This window comes from Olea europaea, chromosome 1 (genome assembly GCF_002742605.1).
Source record: "Olea europaea var. sylvestris chromosome 1, O_europaea_v1, whole genome shotgun sequence".
NCBI lineage: Eukaryota > Viridiplantae > Streptophyta > Magnoliopsida > Lamiales > Oleaceae > Olea > Olea europaea.
This window is the reverse complement of record NC_036237.1, coordinates 6,358,043-6,382,800: the sequence shown is the minus strand read 5'-3', so window position 1 is coordinate 6,382,800 and position 24,758 is coordinate 6,358,043. Positions and strand designations below refer to the sequence as shown.

General features: G+C 33.4%; 2 protein-coding genes across 5 annotated transcripts; both read left to right on the top strand.

Moving 5' to 3' along the window:
• The first annotated feature begins 10,909 nt into the window (after positions 1-10,909).
• Positions 10,910-17,304, top strand: LOC111387866. Of its 4 annotated transcripts, XM_023012559.1 has the most exons (9): positions 10,913-11,206; positions 11,383-11,603; positions 14,359-14,506; positions 14,615-14,765; positions 14,846-14,971; positions 15,052-15,132; positions 15,971-16,163; positions 16,231-16,501; positions 16,696-17,304. In XM_023012559.1, the coding sequence occupies exons 2-9, from the start codon at positions 11,406-11,408 to the stop codon at positions 16,959-16,961; spliced, it is 1,434 nt and encodes a 477-aa protein (XP_022868327.1). In that variant the 5' UTR covers positions 10,913-11,206; positions 11,383-11,405; the 3' UTR covers positions 16,962-17,304. The 4 variants fall into 4 exon arrangements, with proteins under 4 accessions (XP_022868394.1, XP_022868327.1, XP_022868256.1 ...); XM_023012488.1 differs by having other exon boundaries at positions 10,913-11,603; positions 14,573-14,765; XM_023012626.1 differs by lacking the exon at positions 15,052-15,132 and having other exon boundaries at positions 10,910-11,603; positions 14,573-14,765.
• Positions 17,305-21,482: 4,178 nt separating this feature from the next.
• LOC111403646 lies at positions 21,483-23,235 on the top strand. Its single transcript, XM_023032231.1, has 3 exons — positions 21,483-22,240; positions 22,501-22,616; positions 22,910-23,235. The coding sequence occupies exons 1-3, from the start codon at positions 21,483-21,485 to the stop codon at positions 23,233-23,235; spliced, it is 1,200 nt and encodes a 399-aa protein (XP_022887999.1).
• Positions 23,236-24,758: the final 1,523 nt, after the last annotated feature.

Below are 24,758 nucleotides of genomic sequence, written 5' to 3'. Positions count from 1 at the left end.
GTGGCCTGAGATATGAATTTTTAAACGTTGAAGAGTCAATTTGAATTTTCTGTGTAACACTACACTGTTTTCAGTAAAACGTCCATACTATATGATCTCGGAAAACTCTCATATTTTAACCTAGGAAACTACTTGAAATTATCTTTCTAATGTCGCAAATTTCATAGAAAATGGAGTTGGGATGAATTTTATAAAAATAGTTGAAATTGCTGCCCTAACTAACTGTGGCAGTACCGAGTCTTTTTTTTTTTTAAAGTTTAATTCCACGTCGACATGCACTTCTGCTGGCCATTAAATTTCATGAGAGATATTTTACCAAATTGAAAATAGTTTTATAACATGTAATACTTATATTTAAGAGTATTTACATGTACCAAAGGCAGAAGTTACTATGTTTAGTACGTGACCCCCGAAGCCTAAGATCGGGGTGTCACAATAAAAACCCTACGTTTGATACAAACGTGGTGACGAGTATAAATACAAGTTTTTGACACTTTTGAAGGATTTTCACATATTGAAAAAATAGATAATAAAAATGGAGATTGAATAGGGGAAATCAAAGGAGAAAAACATCAAGAAATTCAAGTTTTGAAGTATTGATCGGAAAAGGAAGAAGATCTTGGGGCAAGATTAATCTCATTTTCCACATTTTTATTCAAAATCCAATGAAATATTCAACGCCAACTTCTGGTTTTTCTTTTTTGCATTATAAGTAACTAATTTCATATTATAGCGAACAATGTAATATACTTGAGACCTTCAAGATTCTTCTTACATTTGATGATTTTGCTATGAGTTTAATGCATCAAATTACTTGCTCACTAATTTGATATTTTTTGTATGTTTTACGAACTTCTTGTTTTTTCTTTTTTGCATTATAAGTAACTAATTTCATATTATGGCGAACAATATAATCTACTTGAGATCTTTATTTCTTTTATTCGAGATTCTTGTTATTTTATTTTACATTTGTTGATTTTGCTATGAATTTAATGCGTCGAATTACTTGATCACTAATTTGATCTTTTTTTTATCTTTTACGAATTGAGAGTTGAGTTTGAGATTTAAATTTTATAGTAAATTTTGGTAAATTAGTATAACGTGTAAAGATACTTATACTAATTAGATACCTACACTAATTAATGTGGTCATTATATGAATTCTTAAATCTAATATCTCATTTAACAAAGGTTGATTCGCATAGAGATATGAGATTGAATTTGTTAAATAGGCTCAATGAGATCTCGAGCAGGGTAATTTAAATATAATAGAAGAATTCGATCAAACACTATATTATATTTTTCAAATTTGAATTAAGACTTAAAGGTGATCATATGTGGAATTGTTTTGCCCTAATATTCCTTCATTTTCTGAATTCTAAATAAATCTTTATGTGCATTTTGAGTAATTTCAAGTGTTTAAACCAAAAAATAATAACTTATAATTCTTCGTTTGCTTTCATCAAATATGAGTTAGAAAAATTAGATTAAGAGCATGTTTGGTAGAGATTTTAATTCAATTAACATCATTTTTTGCCGTTATTTCACTATTCCAATCGTCATTTTTGAATTCTTCCCTCATAAATATGACCCATTTTATCCCTAATAGTCAAAAAATTAATTAACAAAATCTCTATTAAACAAGCACTAAGTCCTAAAGTATAGACATCGTGAGAACGAAATTCGAACTCATTAATCCACTATATTACTTGTTATGTTTCGTACACTTGTGGACATAAAAATGCGATAGTATGATTATAAATAATTGATCACACGCTACTCACCCCATGCCACTTATCCTAGATCAACCACGGGGCACCAAACAATCGCACTGGTCAGCAGTACTACCTCATCAGCACCACTACCGCATACATCGCCGTCGCGTCGCATCCCACAACCGCCTGCTCCAAAAACCACTCACCACTACCACCTCTAATCAACCATCGTACCACCATTGCTTGCTAAAATCCACCATTTTTTCCAACACTACCACACTATTGCCACAATCCCATCAACAAAATACTAAACCCGCCACCACCACATACACCCACACTTTCAGTACACCACAAATCAACCCCCAATTTCGACACCACAAAATCAGAAAAAGAGAGAGAAACGAGAAAACCTTATTTTTGCAAAACAGAATTTCTATGTTTGTTGTATTGACTTTAAATTTCCTAAATGTACTAGATCTCATATGTGAGACCCTGGAGAAGGTAATCGACCCAGCGCTACTACTTAATGATGGTACGACATTCACGTATGGCTCCTGGAGAAGGTGATCAAGGTGCTGCTTCACACAATGGCAATCGCCGTGTAGGATTGTACGCGTATTGCTGGGGCATCGCACTCAGTGACCAACTTACTGGATTGTGGCCGATCCAATTGTGTTGTGCGTGTGTGAGGGAGTGAATAGGGAGGTAGCATGGGCAGGTACAGGTGAATATAGGTGAGATTTCAGGGTTGTTTGGTTGGGGGATTATAATACATGTTTTTAAATTAAAAATAATACTAATTATAACCTAATTCTTGGAAAAAAAATAGTTATAACTTGATTTTTGAAATTGAGAATTTAAATGTATTAGTGAGTGTAATTTCCACTTAAAACAAAGATGTCAGAGTGGTTGGACTGCCTCACTATTTTACTTGACCTGTTGGGCTGCAATTCCTTCTTAGTCTGTCTTATTTCTAAAAGCGGGTTAAGATCTAGTTGGTTAAAAACGCGTTTCCAGTTTAAAATGACTTTGCTTTTGATTTTAAAGGTCTTGATCTGTCGTGTGCATGGCTCATTCTTGACCCTAGATTGTGTTTATTGGTATGGATTAGTACTTATACTTGGCTCTTTCGTCTCCTTCAATTTTGGATGGTTCTTTTTCTTTGAGGGAGATGAGGTTTCTCTGAAAATCTATAATAGTGATCTTTGTGTTTAATCTCTATTCTTTTAGTAAGTGTAATGGTTATTATGTACAATCTTTGTGAGATTATGAGTGCTTTGATTACTGTTTTGTAAATAGAGAAGTAGAGAGAACTTGAAGAAATCAATACATTTTTGTACTTTTTCTTGGTTGAAGTTAGTGGATTTGGAGCAATATTTCTTGACAGATGCTCCACGGGTGATTATGTCTTATGTCATAACATCAAGGGCCTTTTAGGGCCAAATAATTCTCGTGTTCTTGCGATCTTCAAATTTTCTACACTTTTTTCTGGGTTAGAATTGTAACATCTTTCGAAATCGTTCTTGTTCTTGAGGTTAAAATCTATTTTTCCTCCGAAAACCTTTTAACTCACTTCTGATTCTATTAGCTTTATTGTTTACACTGAGTTCTAGCGATTCTAATCTGACTCACTACTTATGACTCGTACGGAGTGATGGCGAATTGAGTTGACTCACTTTGATTCCCGTCGAGTTCTTGACTCATTGTTGAGTTTTACTAAGTCATTGTGCCTTGTTAGGTCCCTGTGCTCAAATTGGGACTCTTGGTTCAATTCTTGTATTTTTTTGATTGCTCATTTCTTTCTAAAATTTTTGAGATTTCAGACACTGGTATTTCTAAACTCTCCTTTTATTTTGTTAACTATTCTTTTTAATTCCGAAACTAGTTATAAAGGTAAGTAATCTAACATAACTTTCCTTTGTCCAAGATCTCTTGCAAGGATCTGAAAATCTAAGAAAGTAGTGGAAAGTTATCACTCCTTAAACTTTTTCAAATTGACGATCATACTTGTTACTATGTGAGTAATGTGATAAATAGGCACAAATTTTCACACATGCTTTATTGTGAATTCACACTTTCTGCAATTCTATTGAGCTATTTAAATTAATAATACTCTAGGTTTTGTATGATTGTAATTTTGTGATTATATTTGTCAACATGTCCACTGCACACAAATTTGAAGTTGAGACAAGTAATGGTACTGGAGACTTCAGTCTCTAGTGCTAGAAAACGAGAGCTCTATTGTTACAATAGAGATATGCTGCTACCCTTGATAGGATTTGAGTTGTTGAGATTAGTGTCTATAGGAGGATAAGAACTAAATGAGGTTACCTGAAGTTCCATCTTTCTTTACCTGTTTGGTAGTGTGATTAGGAAAGTTGATGAAACCACTACTACCGAGACCTTATGGGTTAAGTTAGTAACTCCCCTTACCTAATTAAAACCATGTCAAATACGTGCTACCTCCTAAGGCAATTCAATAACTCTAGGTTTCACTTTTCCTGCAACTTTGAAGAAAATATTGACAAATACACAAAATTAATTCAAGATTTAGCTAACTGTGATGAGAAACTTTCTAATAATAACAAGTTGTTACCCTGTTGAATTTACTAAATGATAAATACAGGGACATCAGAAATGCCTTAGAACATGGAAGAAAAGATCTTATTGTTGATATTATAATTTCAACTCTGAGGAACAAAGAACTTGAACTAAAATCTAAGTTTAAAGATTTTATAAAAGAAAAACTGAACTAAAGTAAGAAGAATAATTTGTGTAATTTCAGTTCTTACAAGAAATGAAAACCTCAAAATCTTAGATTAGAAGATAAAACTAAGAATCAATTGAAATCTCAGAATCAAGTCAGGTAATGTTGTTATTGTGGAAAAACGGGACACTTTATAAAAGATTGTTTTGAGAAAATATCTGAAATGAAAGAAATAAACAATTCTGCTGGCTCTTCAACTATTGCTTGCAAAAATGATCCTGATATTCAAGGTGTTGTCCTTGTTAGTACAACCAAAAGAGACTCAGAAGAATGGATTCTTGGTTCTGGCTGCACTTTCCATATGTGTCCCACTAAAGAATGTTTTTCCAAATTTGTTGATCTCAATAGATGACAAATTCAAATGAAAAATGACATGAGTTGTTAGATGAAGAGAATTCGAAAATTAAGATTGTTGTCAAATAACAACTATATACTTGAGTTGAATAATACTAGATATGTGCCTGAAATTTAATTTCATTGGGAGAATTAGATGACAAATACATTATATTAATTCACAAAGGCCTTATAAAATTGAATTATGATGATAAAGAAGTTATCTCATCTCCTAAGATGAATGGAATTTACATTGTTTATATTGAAACTATAGTAGGTCATAGCTCTGCAGCTGTAAATTTTACATCTGATAAGTCTTTAATTTAGCGTAAAAAACTTGGCCACTTATCTGAAAAGAGACTAACTATTTTAAATAAATTTGGATGTTTTGGAAATGACAACATTGAAAAATTAAATATTTATAAAGATTGTGTAATTGAAAAATGGAAAAGATTACATTTTAAAACTGGAATTCATAAATCTATTTCTATTTTGGATTATTTACATGCTGCCTATAGGATCCACCTTAAGTGGATTTAGTTTCTATCTACTATAGTAGACGACTTTTCAAGAAAAATATGGACTTTTCTTTTGAGACAAAAATCAAATACTTTTCAACCCTTCAGACAATAGAAATTGATTATTCAAAATCAAACTAATAGAAAAGTCAAAACACTAAGAACTGATAATGGACTTGAATTTTATAATTTTGAATTTGATTTCCTTTGCAAAGAATCTGAAATGCTAAGGCATAGAACTATAATATACATCTCTTAGTAAAATGGTATAGTTGAGAGGATGAATAGGACTTTATCAGAAGAGGTAAGGTATATGTTGAACATATTTGGTCCTCCAAAATTTTGAAGTTTTTGGCTATATAGCCTATTCTCATCAACGTGAAAGTAAACTTGAACTAAGGTCCTTAAAATGTATTTTTCTAGGCTATCAAAAGGAAAGTAAATGCTATAGACTTTTGGTCAAAAGCCAAAATGGCTTTAAGGTGACTATTAGCAGAAATGTCATTATGTTCAATGAAAATGACACCTTCACTTATGAAAGAAACCATTATGGAAAATCAAATTGATAATTATGTTGATCAAGATAATTTGATTGAAATGGAGACTACTTAATCTGAAATAAATCATAATCAAAGTAAATTTGAAAACGAAATTGAATCCATTCACCTATCTCTTGCTAACTATCAACTTACAAGAGATAGAAGGAGAAGGAATAGAATACCTTCTACCAGATTCAGTAGTGATGAATTTGTAATTCCATTTTTTGCACTAGACTCCTTATAATCTGACCCTACTACTTTTTAAGAAGTTTTTAAATGCCCAGAATCTAAATTTTGGAAAGAAGCCATCAATGGAGATATGGATTCTCTAATAAAAATAAAACTTGGGTTTTAATTAACATACCTAGAGACCAAAAGATAGCAGTGTAAGAAAATTTTTAAAATTAAACAAGAAGATTCTAGTACAAAAATAAGAGGTATAATGCTAGATTAGTGGCTATCGGGTTCACTCAAAGAGCAGTAAACTATAATGAAATATTCTTCCTGGTTACAAAGTATACTTCTATCAGAATTTTGTCATCCTTAAGTGTTCACATTAAGTGGAAATTTGATCATCTTGATATTAAACCAACATTTCTTAGTGATAATCTTGATGAGATCATATACATGAATCAACTAATGAGTTTTTAAAGTGAAATAAAAGCTGATAATGTTTGTGTGTTAAAAATGTCTATTTTAAAACAAGCTCTCAAGCAATAGTATATGAAGTTTAACTCTTATGTGCATGCTTTAGGTTTTGCCAAAAGCAATTGTGATTCCTGTTTTACTATAAAGAGTCAGGTGGACTTGAATTCATTTACTTGTTATTATATGTTGATGACATGTTATTTGCTTGTCATGATAGATCTGAAATTGATTTTCTTAAGTCAAAATTGAAATTTGAATTTGAAATAAAAGATTTAGGTCAAGGTAAAAGAATTCATGAAAATACAAATAGATAGGAAGAATTACATCTTAGTTTAGTAACAATGTTCTTATATGAAGTAAATACTTGAAAATTTTTCTATGCTCGAGTGTAAACCATTTTTCCTTGCCTATTGCTAATCTCTTTAAACTTTCTAGTGATCGGTTACCTAAAAAATGATGATGAATTTATAAAAATGGAAAATGTTCCTTATGCCAATACTGTAGAGTCTATTGTGTATCTTATGGTGTGCACAAGACTAGACTTAGCTCATGGCATTGGTTTTTTAAGTAAGGTTATGGCAAATCCTCGTGAAACACACTATTTAGCTATGAAATGGATGTTAAAATACTTAAAATGTTCTTTTGACTTAGGTTTAATGTTTAAAAAAAACAATGAAGGAATAGTACCTAAATGTTACACTGATTCTGGCTTTGCTGGTGACTTAGATAAAAAAAGATTTGCATCTGATGCTATTAAAAAAATATTTGGTTAAGGGGATTATTAAATGAAATTGATTTTATAAATGATTCTATTAGGATTTATACAAATAATCAAAGTATCATTCATCTTAGTAAGAATCCTGTATATCATGATAGAACTAAGTACGTGAATATAAAATTTCATTTAAAGAGAAATATGGTTGAAAAATGCCTGATTTGTTTAGTTAAAATTTCTACAAAATTTAACCCCTCTGATTTACGAACATCTTAATAAATTTAGAAATTGCTCGATGATTCTAAGCTTTACTTGAAGGTAGTGATAATTAGAACATCAAGCATTATTTGTTGAAAATTGTACTAACTTCAAAATTTTCTTTTTACGGGTACTCAAAGCAAGCAAAGCCAATTGATGTCTAGATCCATTAGTAGATGTCAAGTAATAGTTCAATAAGGTGGAGATTGTTAAAATGGTTGCCTCTCTATTTTTCTTGGCTTGTTGGGCTGCACATTCGTCTTGGGCTACCTTATTTCTAAAATCGGGTTAAGATCTACCGTCTACATGGCTCATTCTTAACCTTGGCGCTTTCGTCTCCTTCATTTTTGGATGGCTCTTTTTCTCTGAGTGAGATGGGATTTCTCTGGAAATCTGTAACTGTGACTTTCGTGTTTAGTCTCCGTTCCGTTAGTAAGAGTATGGTTGTTTTGTACAATCTTTGTGAGATTATGAGTGTTTTGGTTACTAATTTGTAAATAGGGAGATTAGGTATCACGATTGAACATGCCCTTTTACGGCAAAACAATTCTTGTGTTCTTGCGATCTTTAAGCTTTCTGCACTTCACGGATTTATTTTTTTTTTACAATTTTGCGATCAATAAGTTTTTCTCGACGCTCTAGGACTTACAGCTGATAAATGATAGATAGACAATGGCTAAAGAACCTTACCCTATTTAGATTTCTAAATCAAATGATTTGTTTTGGAGTAAAGGAAATCCTTTTAAAGAATTTTACCCTTTCAATTCAACATCACACGAGTGTCACGTGACATTTAGTTGGGGATGTAGGTACCACGATTTTGCAAAATTGAGATTATGATCGTAATAAATGATAGACTATGTAAACTCCACAATTGCAAAAAGTTGGAGACTCCTAGTGATAAATTTCCTTATGTTTAGAGCATGTTTAAAAAGTGATTATAAACGATTTAAGTAATAAGTAAATAGAAAAAGTGTAAATAAGTAGATAGTACATGTGAATTCCTTCTGAAAAACTAGCATATGGTTAAGACATAAACAATTTATAAATATGAGCCAAGCATATGTTAGCTAAGAGTTTGGAAAACTCGAGACCATTCAATGATGTAAATAAAAACTTTTGCAACCAACTTTTGCAGCCATACAATTTAGAATTTATAAGTATTTAAAGACTTTCATGGAATTCATGAATTTTTATAGATTCGTATAGAATTAATGAAAGTATTTCTACCTCGTTTGACAACAATTATCAAAAAAAAAATTTTTTCTCTACATTCTCATTTTCAACCATATATTTACACAATAAAATATTTTGCATGTAAATAAAAAAAAATTTCCTATTTTTTAACCATACATTTTTCAAAAAATTCACTATTCAAAACTTTATTTTTGCCAAATAAGGGCTTCGTAGACTTCTATAGACTTTCGTATTAAAAGTTTTACTTCAAATATAATTCATGTGAGTCTAATGCAACAATGAGATGTTATCAAGAGATGGAGATTCAATACCTCAATCACTTTTTCCCTCTCATATAATAAAAAATATTTTCAAAAGAATAAAAAAAAATTAAAGTCACCTAAAACAAAAAAATAAATAAATATTAGAATGTCAAATGTCATACATTCAAAAAGTAAACAACCAATTAACATATCTAAATTTAATTATAAATTATTTTTTGTGCAAATTGATATTTTTCATAATAAAATGGATAAGAAAATGCTATAAGAATTTTTTAATTATCATTTATTTTTTTCAACAATAAAAGAGAGAGAGAGAGAGAGAGAGAGAGAGAGAGTGGGGGTGGAATAGAAACAAATATAGTTCGTAGAAGAAAAAATAAATTGTTCGTAGAAGGAAAGAAGAAAGAAAAATATCGAAATAACAAAAAATATAATTTTAAAAAAAACAAAAAAACCTCTATTGTGAGAGTCCCACATCATCTTCAAATGAATGGTAGTTTTTAAGATATTTTGTACTTTCTAAATTTCTATTTAAAAGTTAGTGTTTTAGATACTTTTATGAAAAAATCTTAAAAATTATTGACATTTTGAATATGGGTTAAATTCATCAGTAATCATCAAACTTTATATTTAGTGTCATCGTGACCACCTAATTTAATTTTGTTTTACAATGGCAACCCAACTTTATACTTAATATTAACATGACAGACCAATTTGATTTTATTTCACCATATATATCCAATTTCATATAATATTTCACGATTCTCACCTAATTTCATATAACATTTCATCATGCACACTCAATTTCTTTTTCTCATTTTCACTAATTTTAAAAGAGGTAACACGATAACTTTGTATTATATATAAAATAAATATAAAAAAATAAAAGTTTTTTAATTATAAAATAAGTTTTTGTTTTATTTTATTTTTCTAAGTAATTTTTTTTTCAAAAAAAATAAGTTTTTATTACTTTTTTTAAAGGAACCTTTTTTTTAATAACTTTTTATTTTATATCCTTTTCTGATTATTTCATTTTTAAAATACGTTTTATTTTAAAAATGATTTTTGTAATTGTAAAATAAGTTTTTATTTTAAATTTATTTTATATATATAATGCAAAGTTACCATTTTACCCCTTTTAAAATTAGTGAAAATTGTGAAAAAAAAGTTGGTCAAAGGTTATATAAAATTAAATGGTCATGGTAAAATGCTATATGAAATTGAGTGGCTATGATAAAATAAAATAAAATAGAATGATTATAATGACACTAAGTATAAAATTGATTGGCCATGATGAAATAAAATCAAATTGAGCGACCATAGTGACTCTAAGTATAAAGTTCGGTAACCATTGATATATTTTAACCCTTTGAATACTCTATAGCTTATAGAGACGTCCAAATTCATTTAATTGATGCACCATGATTCTTAGCCCCTCGTTTGAACCACATTATTGTAAAAACGAGAATGAAAAATATAGCTGTTATGGATTCTACACAAGAGATAAAAAGTTAAATATGATGACTTGATGTGATTGATAATGATCATATTTTTTATTTTAATGAGAAAATAATGGAGGCTCAAATAGGGCCTTAAAGATTTTTAAAAGTTCATAAAAATCTCTATTGAATGCACGAATACTTTTAGAATGTCTCAAAATGTCTACATTGAATATCCTTAAACTTTTCAAATTTCATTTATTTTTATTGAATATTTTTTTTCGAATTATTGTCAATATAATCATAAAAAGATAAAAAGAAATTCAGAATTCTTTCACTTCAAGGCATGACTTATATTCATCCGCTTCAATTTGCTTCTTCAAGAACAAGCTCAATATTCATGTACTCGTAGAAGTTTTTGGTAAAAACCTATTATTGAAACACATTCAACTCAAAGTTCAACACATAAATACATAACGAGAAGGAAAAAGAAAAAGAAAAAGAAAAGGCGAAACTATTTTTTTTTTAAGATTAATTAGCAAAAAAATAAAAATAAGTTGCACCGTCGGTCAGATCCAGATATGGTCATTTTGAATTCTGGTCGGACGTCAAACAAATTTAAATCCGGCATATAATATCGCCACCCCGTACTCTGCCCCTCCTCTCTCTCGGAACGAAGCTTCACTCCTTCCCTTCTGCAAAAAAGAGAGAGGAGAATTTGTCTATACATATATTTATATACTTGCCTGTATAACTGCATACACAGAGATTTCAACGACCCAGTGGGACTGGGAGATCAATCTCCGGGCCTTAGGCGAGTAAACCCCTAATTTTTTTCTGGGTCTTGAGATTTGGGGTTTCTCCACATAAAAAGAAAAACATAAACCCACGATTGATTCTGTTTGAAGCATAATTCGGTAGATGTTCCTGTATCTATGTGTAGGTTTTGCATCTGTGTATGAATTTTTGGGGTTTTGATTTGTTGTAACGGTTTGTATCGACGTTGGATTTGAGATGGATGGTAGAAGAATAACAGCGAGCCCTAGGCCATGTTCTGGGCGACGTGTGGTGGCGAAGAAGCGGCCCCGTGGGGGCTTAGATGGGTTTGTGAACAGCGTGAAGAAGCTTCAAAGGCGAGAGATTTGCTCCAAGCGTGACCGTGCTTTCAGCATGAGCAACGCTCAGGAACGGTTCCGCAACATCCTTTTGCAGGTTAGTTTGGTGAAGAAATGTATTTTTAAAGTGTCAGTTTTCATGTTGTATATTTTTTGTACCTAGATTGTTAAAAATCTTCCAGAAAACTGAGACGATTTTGTTATGTTAAATATTGACTTGCTGAAAATTTAGGGTTTCTGTGCTTATTATGGATTTCTGAGAACAATTTAGATGGAGAGTTTTGCTTTTCTCACGTTTAATTAGTTGAATTTAACTTGTATGTGCTATTAATACATATATGTAGATGTGAATATTGGACATGAAATAACCGAAACGTATTAGTTAATATTTATGATCTTGGTCAGCGGAATGAAATGAAGAAAATTCTTTCATAAACTATGAAAATGTCCTGAGAGTAGATTTATCCAAAAAGCTGGGTGATTTTGATTTTATCATTCATCAAATGCTTATCCACTATGCGAGCATATTTTTGCATGCAAAAGAGAGCTGAGAGATTATCATTCTTTTTGGGAGTGTGGATATTACCTCTAAAACACTTTTGTCAATTGGCCTCTGATCTTGAGAACATCAGCGGGAGATTGCTCGTCTGACACATTAGTTTGGAATTATTAATATTCTGAATTATGGAGGTTGAAATTACAGTTGTTTTGGAATCCTCAGTTAATGAACTTACCGTTTTTTATACTTTTCGTCGATGTTTTTAGCTTGTCCTTTTGCCATTACTTTTTAAGCCCGTGTTTGGTTTTAATGAAAACCAGCTACTTATCACCTCCAATGCTCAAACTCTTCGAAACGGTCGTAGTACCCGCGACACGGGTATGGGTATGTGTATGGGATATGCATCGGACCCTCCAATTTTTAATCGGACACTTCATTTTTTGCTTCTTCTTCTTTTTCTTGTTCTTTTTTTCCCCACCTTTTCCTTTTCCTTTTTTCTCACTTTTGCTCTTTCTAAACCTAGTGCCGCCTCCTAGAAGGTGGAGAAAGGTGACGATGCAAGATTTTCCCTTCTTTCTTTCCCTTTTCTTCTTATTACTTTTTTCTCTCTCCGTATCGATGGTTTGGTGTTTTGTTTGTATAAAATGAAAATGAGTTCCATATAGTACTACTTAGTTCTTTACTAAGTACAAATTGCAATAAATCCCCTCATTTTATATTTTATATAATCTTTAGAAATTAATTTCTTATAATTGAAAACTAAACTCAAAATTCTATTTTATTCGTCTTAATCCCTTATTCAATACTCATTTCGTTCTTTGTGAACAGTTGATTTTTGTCTATTCAAAATGATATCTTGGGTTAGTAAAAAAAATTGAAACTTGAAAGACATTCCCACATACCTCTGTCCAAAATTTGGGCTCTTTTTAGCCATATCCCCGTATCTTATATTAGAAAATAAAAGATCCGACACTTAGATACAGGTGCGTACCCCTACCCATTCCCAATACTCGTACTCAAGTCCAAGCATCGTAGCTTATCACAATCTGATACTTTTCAGAATAGTGCTGCTCAGCACCAGTCTATAATAGATTCAATTAAAGGTAAAGTTATGTGATTCATTTAATTGTACCCTTCATTTAATGAACTTGGTAAATAACATTACTCTAATTTTTAGATATTGATTTGTTATAAATTATTTGTTCAAAAGGAATCTACCCGTTGCAGATCTGATGGTCCATATTACATGCAATAACCAATTACCAAATGCATCCTCACTTGGGAAAACTTGTTTGTCCCTTTATAATTCTACAAAGGGCAAAATGATCATTGGAGAAAGAGACAAATGAATTGATTGGATGATATTGTCATTAAAAAACTTAATTAATTGGAAAGGCCCCCACATATTCCAAAAGAATTGATTTTTCTCGTCAAAATCGCAGTCAGACAGTGGCTAAATTCACACCGAGAGTTTTAATTGTTAATTATTGTAGACGCACTCCTTTTTTTTTCTTTTCTTTTTTTATTATGACCATGGGTGTACGGGTCAGCTCACGCGCACCTCGACTGATCTCACGGGGCCCTGAAGTTTATAACCAGGTACTCACTTCAATGGCCTTGAGAAGATTCGAACCGGTGACTATTGGGGAGCAAACCAAAAGCCTGACTACTGAGCTATCCCTCAGGGTTGCACTCCTTTGAGGCTTTGTACACCTCTATGCGAACCTGCTGAACATTTTTCCGGAGGAGATGAAATTTTTTGTTTAATGAAGTTGCTAGCTTATGAAGGAAATTGTTATAATGAAATTCTTGGATATACATGATAAGATGGCATCTGATGCAGCATCCACGGTAGTGACTTCAAACGTTGCATGTGTTCCACATTTCAATTGCCCTCTCTTTTTTTCTTTTTTTCTCTTTAATACATGTTGGTTGGTAACAATATTTAAATGTATACTTGGCTTTCAGTGAAAGTTGAAGTTTGGCGTCCTTTCCCCTGTAATTTACTCTCACTTGTAGTATAAAGGATTCAGAACTTGCCGAATTAATTTCCAGATATTCGAGGATGAATAATGCTATATATCCCCAATAGTAATCTTCACCCACCGCACAGGTTATGTGGCATGAAATAGCAAGTCCAATTAAATGTATGGATGTGTGACTCATTTTATTAGTTTTATCTATTAATGGTACATAACATGATGATCATCACCACTGGGGATAAATACATTACTTTTTTGAGGATAGTGTATTTTCTAGTAGTAATTTACAATATAATGTGAGTTTGAAGTGCATTCTTGTTATTTTCTTATGCTTTTTCTTTATGATCTCATTGTTAATATATTGGATTCAGGAGGAATATGATACTCATGATCCCAAGGGACATTGTTCCATGGTGTTGCCATTTCTCACAAAGAGATCACAAATTATTGAAATAGTTGCTGCCCATGATATTGTCTTTGCTCTTGCTCAATCTGGTGTTTGCGCAGCATTTAGCCGAGGTACATGCTTATAAAGGAAAAAAGAATACCTTTTGAAAAAATTTCGTCAATAGTTTTTTTTTTCAGATCTTGGCATTGAAATGGGACTTGTGTATATCTTGGATGCAGAGACTAATCAGAGGATATGCTTTTTGAATGTCAGTCATGATGAAGTAATTAGGAGCTTATTCTACAATAAGAATAATGATTCACTCATCACCGTATCAGTTTATGCATCGGATAATTTTAGTTCCTTGAAATGCAGAACTACGAGGATTGAGTATGGGTTTTGCATCATTTGTAAATGATTTCTATTCATTCTTGCACTATTTTACTCATGCATGTCGCAAACTATTTCAGATACATACGAAGGGGTAAACCAGATGCTGGTTTTCCTCTCTTTGAGTCAGAATCGTTGAAATGGCCGGGTTTTGTTGAGTTTGATGATGTAAATGGGAAGGTTCTTACATATTCTGCACAAGATAGGTAAATCTTAAAAGTCCACGCTGTGTTGTCACAAGAGTGCTGCAGTTTGTTGATAATTGTATGCTTTCTTCTCGTGTCAGCATATACAAGGTGTTTGATTTGAAAAATTATACGATGCTGTACTCCATCTCGGATAAAAATGTTCAAGAGATTAAGATCAGGTGAATTTTATATTAATGTTAATCTATGCTTGTGCTGTGGCTTCAATTTATACACCTGGTAGATTAGACATTTCAAATGCATTCAAATGGTGGTCTAAGTATGATTTAACCTTTACAATTTCAAATTGAAATAGTTTGTTTAAAAAGTTATGCTGTTGTGATATATACATAGCATGGATAACTTGCCTATGTCTCTTCTCTCAATGACCTGAGTAATTTTTCAGTTGATTTATGAAGGGAAAAGTGTGCAAAGGGTATAGATTGCCTAGTTTACATATATGGTGAAAAGAATTGAGAAGATTATCACTCCTTTAGATAATTGAAGTTTACATTTGTTTATTAAGATAATATATTGTAAATTAATTGCTGAGTGGGTCTGTTCTCATGCAAGTAAAGTGTAAATATGTATTTCACGAGGTTTGTATGTGTTCAAAGTTCATGCATAGTTAGCTTGTCTGAACATGGTGTATCGTGTTGTTTTCTAATGGTAATCTAGTGGTCAAAATTTCAACCTGTCTGTTAATGTTTGGCAGAGGCACACAAGCACTGTGTGATGTGTTGCTTCCGATGACATGTGAAGCTGGTGTCTGAAGCTACGGTTGAGTAATGTCATCATGTCACAGCTAATTACTAGATCATTATACCAAGTGTCATTGGGTAGCTGAGATCCATGGAAAGTTAAAAAAAGAAAAAAGAAAAGAAGAAGCTTGCTGATAATTTGGATGTCTGAAATTTCAATATATTTGTTCTTTCACCAATAAAAGTTTGATATTGGATTGAGTGATGTTAATGTCATATTTATCTAAGCTGCTTTTCTTACATGACCTTTGGAAAACAGTCCAGGAATCATGTTACTAATATTTACCAAGGCTAGCGGCCATGTTCCTCTAAAGATTCTTTCAATTGAGGATGGAACTGTTCTTAAATCTTTCAATCATCTGCTTCACCGAAACAAGAAGGTGGATTTCATTGAGCAGTTCAATGAAAAGCTACTAGTCAAGCAAGAGAATGAGAACCTCCAGATTCTTGATGTAAGTCCCACATCTTCCGTTACTTCAATATGAACATCCAATAAAATCTGACTTGTATTTGATGCAGGTCCGCAATTCTGAGTTAACAGAAGTTAGCAGAACAGAGTTCATGACTCCATCTGCATTTATATTTTTGTACGAGAACCAGTTGTTCCTAACTTTTAGAAACCGAACAGTAGCTGTTTGGAACTTCCGTGGGGAGCTTGTGACTTCATTTGAGGATCACCTGTTATGGCATCCTGATTGCAATACCAACAACATTTACATAACAAGCGATCAGGACCTTATCATTTCTTATTGCAAAGCTGACTCTGATGATTCCTTATCAGAAGGAAATGGTATGTTTTCGAGGAACATAAATACTTTCAAGAAGATTCCTATTTCTTAAAGGGGACATTGTAAAACAAAAGTTAATAAGCATTCATTATATACTGTCGATGAAGCTTGATTAAATCTATTGAATTGTGATTGAGATTGAGATGGAACATACATTTTCTTTTCTAATTTGTATCCATTGATAACACTGGTGCAGCGGGTTCTATCAATATCAGCAATATCTTGACTGGGAAGTGTCTTGCAAAAGTAAAAGCAAGCAACAGTCTTCCCGTCGATGGTTGCGGTTGCAGTGCTAATTGTGGTGGCAGAAGTTGCAACTCCAAGAAGCGTATTCAGGCTTCCAGAATTAGGAACACTGTAGCAGAAGCTCTGGAGGACATCACAGCTCTCTTCTACGATGAAGAGCGAAATGAGATCTACACCGGAAATAGACTAGGCCTCGTCCATGTGTGGTCTAACTGAAGGTTCTCGGCCTGCCTCATTGTCCTTAAAAGGTTTTACAAATGTTTTCGGATGGGTGCAGCCCCACTGCAAAACTACCTGGAATTGTGTAACATACTAGTTAGTGTTCCTTCATGCAGTTTTAATGCCTTTGTTTGCGTAACCCCTCGGAAAGGGGATGTTTACTTTCATACTGTTTCGGATTTGCTAATTTGCATTTGGGTGGTGGTTAAATTAAAATGTGTGATCATTTCGTGTTGTAGATGTGTTTTCTGACTTATGGCTCACACAGTGGCAAGGTCGTGGCATTTATATAATTATATTTGTGTCAATAAATTTATTTGTACACTGGGATTTGCGGAAATGCCGAGTTCTTTGCTTATGATTGTTTACTCGAGAGAGTGATCAACAAGAACGTATTGATTTGGAAAATATTTGCACCCTTCGTTGGAACTTTTAACTGCATATCTATGTTACTTGACGGTTTGGAAATCTACTTTTGTCGATGGGGGGGTAAGTTTTATGTGACATTTGGCAAACTGGATCGAACATTTGAGTGGTAAGATAGAACTTGGAAAGTAGTGTATCAAAGAAGTGTTTATCACATGCTTCGTAAGTATGATTAGATACTGGTTCGACCACGAATGGACTGGTCATGAGTTGGGAGTTTTTATACCAAATGATAAAGGAAGAAATTGTATTTTAAATCTCAAGAAACACACGATAAGCTACCGTCCTTGAACAACTGGGAGAACGTCATGTGATTTAAAGAGCACCTACCTAGACTCTAGTCAGAAGCCATCTTGACAGTATCTTCGAAATGGAGAGAAAAATGGGGAAGGAATAGCATTTATCTCGGGAGACTAACAAGATCGTCTCACTTGGACTCTAATATCAAAGAGGCTGTTAGAAAAAGTACAGCAATGGAGAACAAAATTATGAAGAAGATAAATATATATGATATAACGAAGAAGACTTGACATGAAGATTATATCGTTGTTCTTAAAAGATATTTACATTATCTCACAATGCTTTTAAGGATTAAAATGACGAATAATTTGTAGAATTGATCAAGACTTAAAGAAGAACGCCAAAAGCAAAAGTAATTCTTCAAATGAACAAGTGAAAGTTGGTTTTGAATATGTGATAGTCTCTTTTCTAATAAGACGAATAATAGAATGGATTATCATGTTTTTAGGATGAACACCATCAAGTATTTATAAATTTTAATCATACCATACGAAGTGGTCCCAACTCAAGAGAAAGAGTTGCAATGATTCACCAAGAAAACCACCAGAAAATTTGAAAAAATCCAGCCAACGGTCGAATTTTTACTCTATGCGACCACATAGGCTATAGCTATGCGATCGCATAGTTATAATATTGGCTGCCTCTAATTTCTTTGAAAATTCATATGCGACCGCAAGCCTGAAAGACTTATGCGGTCGTATAAGCCATTTTTATGGCTCAATCTTTTTCCCTTCATCCCTTTTTATTTTGAACAATTAAGATTACAATAGAGGCAACATAAGTTGTTGCAGTTAATATGTGCGCGCGCTAGAACACTTTCGTGGATCATGAATATCTTAATGGATCTTTAATAGCTAGGCATGTTAAAATTTATCGTTAAGTAATAAAATTAAAAAATATGTAGATCATCTTAATTCATATATGAATATCACAAATATATGGATCTTAAATTTTAAGTAATAAAATATGTAATTCATCTTACCATCTTCGAGATAATATTGACGCGCACTTATTAGTATACCAATACTAGCATTAAATGCACACAGAGTTTTCGATAGTTTTATATATATATATATATATATATATATGAATAATTTAATGAGCACCATTGCCTATTTTATTATGAGCAAATGAACACATATGCTCATTGGATGCAATAATTATACACATATAAACTACAAAAAAAGAGTCGATTGTAATTTAATTTTAAGGATTGACGGTCTTATAATTGAGAATATTTTATACTTAAAGAATCCTTTAGAGTGCTCTCAGTGGTTGCAATGGCTCATGAGATATTGTCCATGGACAACTAAACTTGTTCCACAACGAGCTCATTGGCTTGTTTTTTTTTATTTTAGCATTTTTGAATCTCGTTCTCCACAATATTATTTTTCTATAAATACAACCTCTTTTAATCTTTTTGAGCCTCATTATTTAAAAACTCAATTTTCTTCAAACTCAACCATACATTCCCTCAATAAAAATTTTTTATACGTAAATCCATATTTTCTTCCCTATTTTCACTATTTTATAGCCGCATATTCTTCAAAAAATTTATACTACAAAATTCATTACTTTTTAACCACACATTTTTTTCTTATAATTGAGAATATTTTATACTTAAAGAATCCTTTAGAGTGCTCTCAGTGGTTGCAATGGCTCATGAGATATTGTCCATGGACAACTAAACTTGTTCCACAACGAGCTCATTGGCTTGTTTTTTTTTATTTTAGCATTTTTGAATCTCGTTCTCCACAATATTATTTTTCTATAAATACAACCTCTTTTAATCTTTTTGAGCCTCATTATTTAAAAACTCAATTTTCTTCAAACTCAACCATACATTCCCTCAATAAAAATTTTTTATACGTAAATCCATATTTTCTTCCCTATTTTCACTATTTTATAGCCGCATATTCTTCAAAAAATTTATACTACAAAATTCATTACTTTTTAACCCCCATTTTTTTTTTTTTTTTTTTTTTAAATCACTATTGAAAAACTCAATGGAGCTCAAACATAACCTTTAATTCCGTTAAATTTCCATTTTGTCATGGATTGAATTTTTTTCTATATATTTTTTAAATAGGGTCTAAAAAAAATTGATGATGTCACATCATTGTCTGACTTGGCTCAGCCCGTGTAGGGATTATGGGCCGAGCCCATTGTGATCTCTATATATAGTTGAAACGTTTGCGACTCGACCATCTTTAAAAATTAAAGAGTTAATAGCACAAAACGTCCATATGTTTGGCACTTGTTGCGGAAAACGATCTTACGTTTCATTTTTTTTACATTTTTGCCCTTATTTCAACGTTTCGTTGGTGATCAAAATTTCAGACATTGAATGATCGATGCTTGGTTGCTAATTTTTTATGGGTGTTCTCATTTTTTCTTGCAGGGTTTTCAGTTGAGAGCGAAATGCCTCCTCCATTTATTAGAGGGCTCAACAATGCCACACCCATATACGGTATGAACATTGGAGGGGGTTAATAACTATTTTCCCTCCATTAATCTTAATTTCTATGTATAGTTAAAGTTTGGAACCTGATTAAAATCGAAAATGGGAAATAGGAAGAGAACCAAACGTTTTGGGAGAAATTTTTGGGGGTTTTTTTACGTATGAATCAGAGATTATACAATATTGGTTGGAAGCTAAAATTTTTGTGGTTTTGGCTAGCCTTTAAGCATTTATGCTATGTAGTCCAAATTTGATCAGTGTGTGTTTATTCATTTCCACCATTTCCATAGCATTTTTCACTCTTCATACCCTAATCTCTGTATTGTTTTGCATGCAGGTGCAAACTCAGGTTACTTCACTATTGAATTGCATCACGGAGGCTGCTTCTACGATAAGCCAAACAATCTGTCATACGAAAATGGATTTGTGGTGTTCTTCGACTTTTTCCATGCCAAAATGTTTACGAAAGGTAATTTGATGAAGTTTTTAGATGCAGTTGGCAATGATTTAATGTTGGAGTTTTGCTACAGAAAACAAAAAATGAGTTTAGGGAAGGGGTTGAATAGATTGGAGAGTGAGAATGATATAAAGGAAATGTTTAGGGATAGAGGTGACCATCCAGTCGTGCATATATATGTTGTCGCCCCATTGCAATTGCATGCATTGGCAATGCATGCATCAATCCAAGAAGATGATGCACAATGCGATGAACTACAAACTTTTAAAGGTTGCTATGTACCTTATGTGGAAGAAATTGAAGGTATGGAGCCTGAAATCGATTGGTCGAATCAGGTTTTTCACAACAATGCTAAAGAGTTGTGGTCATAGTACGAGGAAACCCTTCAATACCATTATGAAGAAGATCAAAATGTGGGTCGTATAGGTGTTGAAAATGATGAAGTTGGGGTTGAAGCTGAGTTTGAAGGTGGAGTTGAAAGTTTGGTGGAATCTGATTATGAGATGGAGGATCAATCAGTATCTACTGCTGAAACTGAGCGTGAAAGGGTAAATTTTGATTTTGGATTAGGTGTGGGAGATGAGCATCAAGTTAGGGATTTGGATACCGACTGCGGGGACTCCGATGAGTTACGAAGCATGGATAGTACAGATGAGGATGATACAACTTCAAGAAGAAGGGCTTCAACTGATGCTTTCAATTCAAGGACTAATATGGGGGACCCAAAGTTCAGATAAGGTAACTTCAACACATTGTTTACCTCACTTGTAGCCCATTCTCTATGGATGACTAACATGATTGTATTTTCTTATTGTTAGGTTTGGTATTTGAGTCCAAATCTGTGTTGAAGACTGCCATCACTTCATACTCAGTTATGAGCAACCGAGAGATTAAATACAAGAAGGATGATACATTGAGATTGAGAGCCAAGTGCAAGGGAGAGTGTCTCTGGGTTTTGTATGCTACCAAGGAGCGTTTCAAGACAACTCGGGTGATCAAAACATATGTAACAGAGCATATATGCTCGATGGTGTATAAGAATTTTCGAGTGACTTTCACATATTTGGCAGATAGATATTTATCTGATTGGAGGTCCGAACCAAATATGTCGGTCAACACATTCAAGGAGAGGGTTAAAAGGGACAGTTTAGGTGATATATCACTCTGGCAAGTGTATAGAACTAAGGAGAAAGTGTTGGAGAAGATTAGGGGGACTGTGGTGGACCATTACAAAATACAGTGGGATTATTGTGAAAAGTTGAAGCGGACTAATAGTGGGACCACAACATTTGTTGAGGGTTATGCTGGAGAATTCCGACGGTTATATGTTTGCCTTGGAGCTTTAAAGGAGGGTTTCATCAGGGGATGTAGAAGGGTGATTGGTCTAGATGGTTTCTTTATAAAGATGGAGTACGGTGGGCAGTTATTGTCTGTAGTTGGAGTGGATGCAAACAATGGTATGTATCCAGTAGTGTATGCAGTTGTTGAGGTGGAGAATGGAGACAATTGGAGGTGGTTTTTAGAGTTGCTGAAAGATGATTTGCATATACACAATGGCATGCACTGGACATTCATTTCAGATAAGCAGAAGGGGTTGGTTAATGCGATTGAGTCGTTGTTTGAGAGTGTGGAGTACAAACATGTGTTCGACATTTGTACAATAATTTCAGCGCGACACATAAGAGACTGGCTATGAAGAATTGCCTTTGGGATGCAACCAGAGCCACTACTGTGCCACAATGGCTTTCACATATGCAAAAAATGTTGGACCTCGACCCGGCTGCGTATGGGTGGCTAGAACAAAAATCAGCCTCCTATTGGAGCAAATCCCACTTTTGAGAGTGGACGTAGTGTGACATGTTGCTGAACAATTTGTGTAAATCATTCAATAGCACATTTGTCACTGCAAGAGAGAAGCCCATTCTAACTATGCTTGAGGAGATTAGGGTATACTTGATGAAGAGAATTGTAGCTCGTAGGGAAGCAGCTGATAGATGGACGTCCATCGGTAGTGAATGAAACAGTAAGCTGTCAAGGTTTGAATGAGCTGAATATGCGGGGAATGAGAAGTTCCAAGTTCGGCACAATGCATGCATTCTGTTGACATCAGGGCAAGGACTTGTACATGTCGTGGGTGGCAGTTATCTGGGATCCCTTGTTGCCACGTGATTGCCTCGTTGATATCAAGAGGCCTTAATGTTGTTGATTATGTACATGCCATCTACAGAAAGGACTATTATTTGATCACGTATACGCCTTCAATTTCGCCAATCACAAGACCATACTCATGACCTAGTCCAGGTCTCAACCCACTCAGACCACCTGCATACACAAAGAAGACTGAGAGGCCAAAAAAGAATAGAAGAAAACAATCAAATGAGGTGGAGTCTTCTAGTAAGGCAAAGAAGTCTAGAATGTCTTCACAAAATGAAACCCCTTCAGAGACAACTTCAGCAGGCATATCTAGTGCGAAGAAAAGAGCAGGCCAAACTCAGAGCTGTAAAAAATGTGGAGAATCAGGGCACAACAGTAGGAGCTGCAAAGGGGGCACCACCACCAGCAAGGAATTAGGGATAATCAGATCATTTTTTTTGGTTTCTGTAGAATGCAGTTTGAGACTATCTTGAAGTAATTGTTGAACTGTAAATTTCTTTTGTTTAAACATATGAATGCTATGTCAATGGACATCTCTATTTTGCCTACATTAGATGCAAATTTGGCCGTAAATATTAACTGTAATATTAAGCCTTTTATTGTGCCATTACAGACCTGTTTGTTCAGTATATACTGCTACTTTTTTAATTTGAAGTTTGACCAGTAAGTGGAGTTGGTGGGTTGATTAGTGTGTGGGGTTGCTTGTTGAGTTTGCTGTGAGTTGATGATGTCGTGAATGAAAGGGATTTCAAACAGGATGTATAGGGACGGTTTTCGCAAAAATATGAAACATAGGGACGTTATGCGCAAATAGGTGACAAACGTTGGGACTTTTCGTGCAATACAAAATGGAACGTAGGGACGTTTAACGCAAATAGTGTCAAAGGTAGGGACGTTCTACGAAAACATTGTAAAACGTAGGGATATTTTACGCAAACATTCTCCAACTTCGGGGAAAGCATGTTTACGACTTTAGTTTATGGTACAGATTTCTGGGACTAAACTTAGTGAGTCTTTAGTAATGGCGAATGATAGCTGGTACGAATATCAAAATTTGTTTTTCGAAAACGCATCAACTATGGTGAAGATGAACATTCCATTTTCGAAATGCATTAGACATGGGCGATGATTAATACAAGATTTCTGAAAACGCATCAGCCATGGTGATGATGAACAATGAATTTTCGAAAATGCATCAACCACGGTGATGATGAACAGTAGGCTTCGGCATTGTAGTTCGGGGAGAATAATTTTTTCTTTTTCTTTTTTGGGAATAACCATTTTATCGTGGGAAGCAGAGTTTGTTTGGAGTGCCTGACCATTTTACTTTTCAAGCTTGAAATTAAAAGTGAACTAGGTGTGCATTTAACTGTGAAATAAACGGCAAATGGACGGAATGACGTTTTTCGCAACAAAACATTGAAATAAGGTTGAAAATGCAAAAAAATGAAACGTAAGAACGTTTTTTGCAACAAGTGTCAAACGTAGGGATGTTTTGTGCCCCAAAATTAAAAGTCAGAGCCCATTGTGATCTCTATATATAGTTGAAACGTTTGCGACTTGACCATCTTTAAAAATTTAAAGTCAGTACTCGTTTGGTAGAAATTAAATAAATCTAAAACCTCTACTGCAATTTTCTATTCAGTGCTATTTGCACGTTGCAACAATTACCAAACTTGGGGTCCAGCCAGGAATCATGAGTCACCATCCTCCAAGAATCGTTAAACACAGGAGGAGTTAACGGTGAAACACATCAAAAACTCAAAGACGATAAGACACTCTCAATTCTATAGCCTACAACAGGCCTCTCTTAAACCCTCATTTTTAACCCAGTTAAGCTATTTCAATCTCTCTCTATAGACGTTTTGTGCAAATTATATATACATTGCAAGTTCTTTCATTTCATTTTTTTTTAATTTCTGCTTATTTAGTTTTAGCAGAATTGTAAGTTTTTTTTTTTTTGGGGGGGGGGGGGGGGTTGGGTTTTTTTTTTATA

What these genes read in the sequence shown, in the direction of transcription:
- LOC111403646 (XM_023032231.1), top strand. Translation starts at nt 21,483, where the DNA reads ATGAGCAACCGAGAGATTAAATACAAGAAGGATGATACATTGAGATTG. An exon ending in TCGTTGTTTGAGAGTGTGGA is followed by an intron (nt 22,241 to 22,500) that starts GTACAAACATGT and finishes ATCATTCAATAG; the next exon opens with CACATTTGTCACTGCAAGAG. An exon ending in TGATAGATGGACGTCCATCG is followed by an intron (nt 22,617 to 22,909) that starts GTAGTGAATGAA and finishes GACCTAGTCCAG; the next exon opens with GTCTCAACCCACTCAGACCA.
- LOC111387866 (XM_023012488.1), top strand. Translation starts at nt 11,406, where the DNA reads ATGGATGGTAGAAGAATAACAGCGAGCCCTAGGCCATGTTCTGGGCGA. An exon ending in TTGCGCAGCATTTAGCCGAG is followed by an intron (nt 14,507 to 14,572) that starts GTACATGCTTAT and finishes TTTTTTTTTCAG; the next exon opens with ATCTTGGCATTGAAATGGGA. An exon ending in AGAACCTCCAGATTCTTGAT is followed by an intron (nt 16,164 to 16,230) that starts GTAAGTCCCACA and finishes TATTTGATGCAG; the next exon opens with GTCCGCAATTCTGAGTTAAC.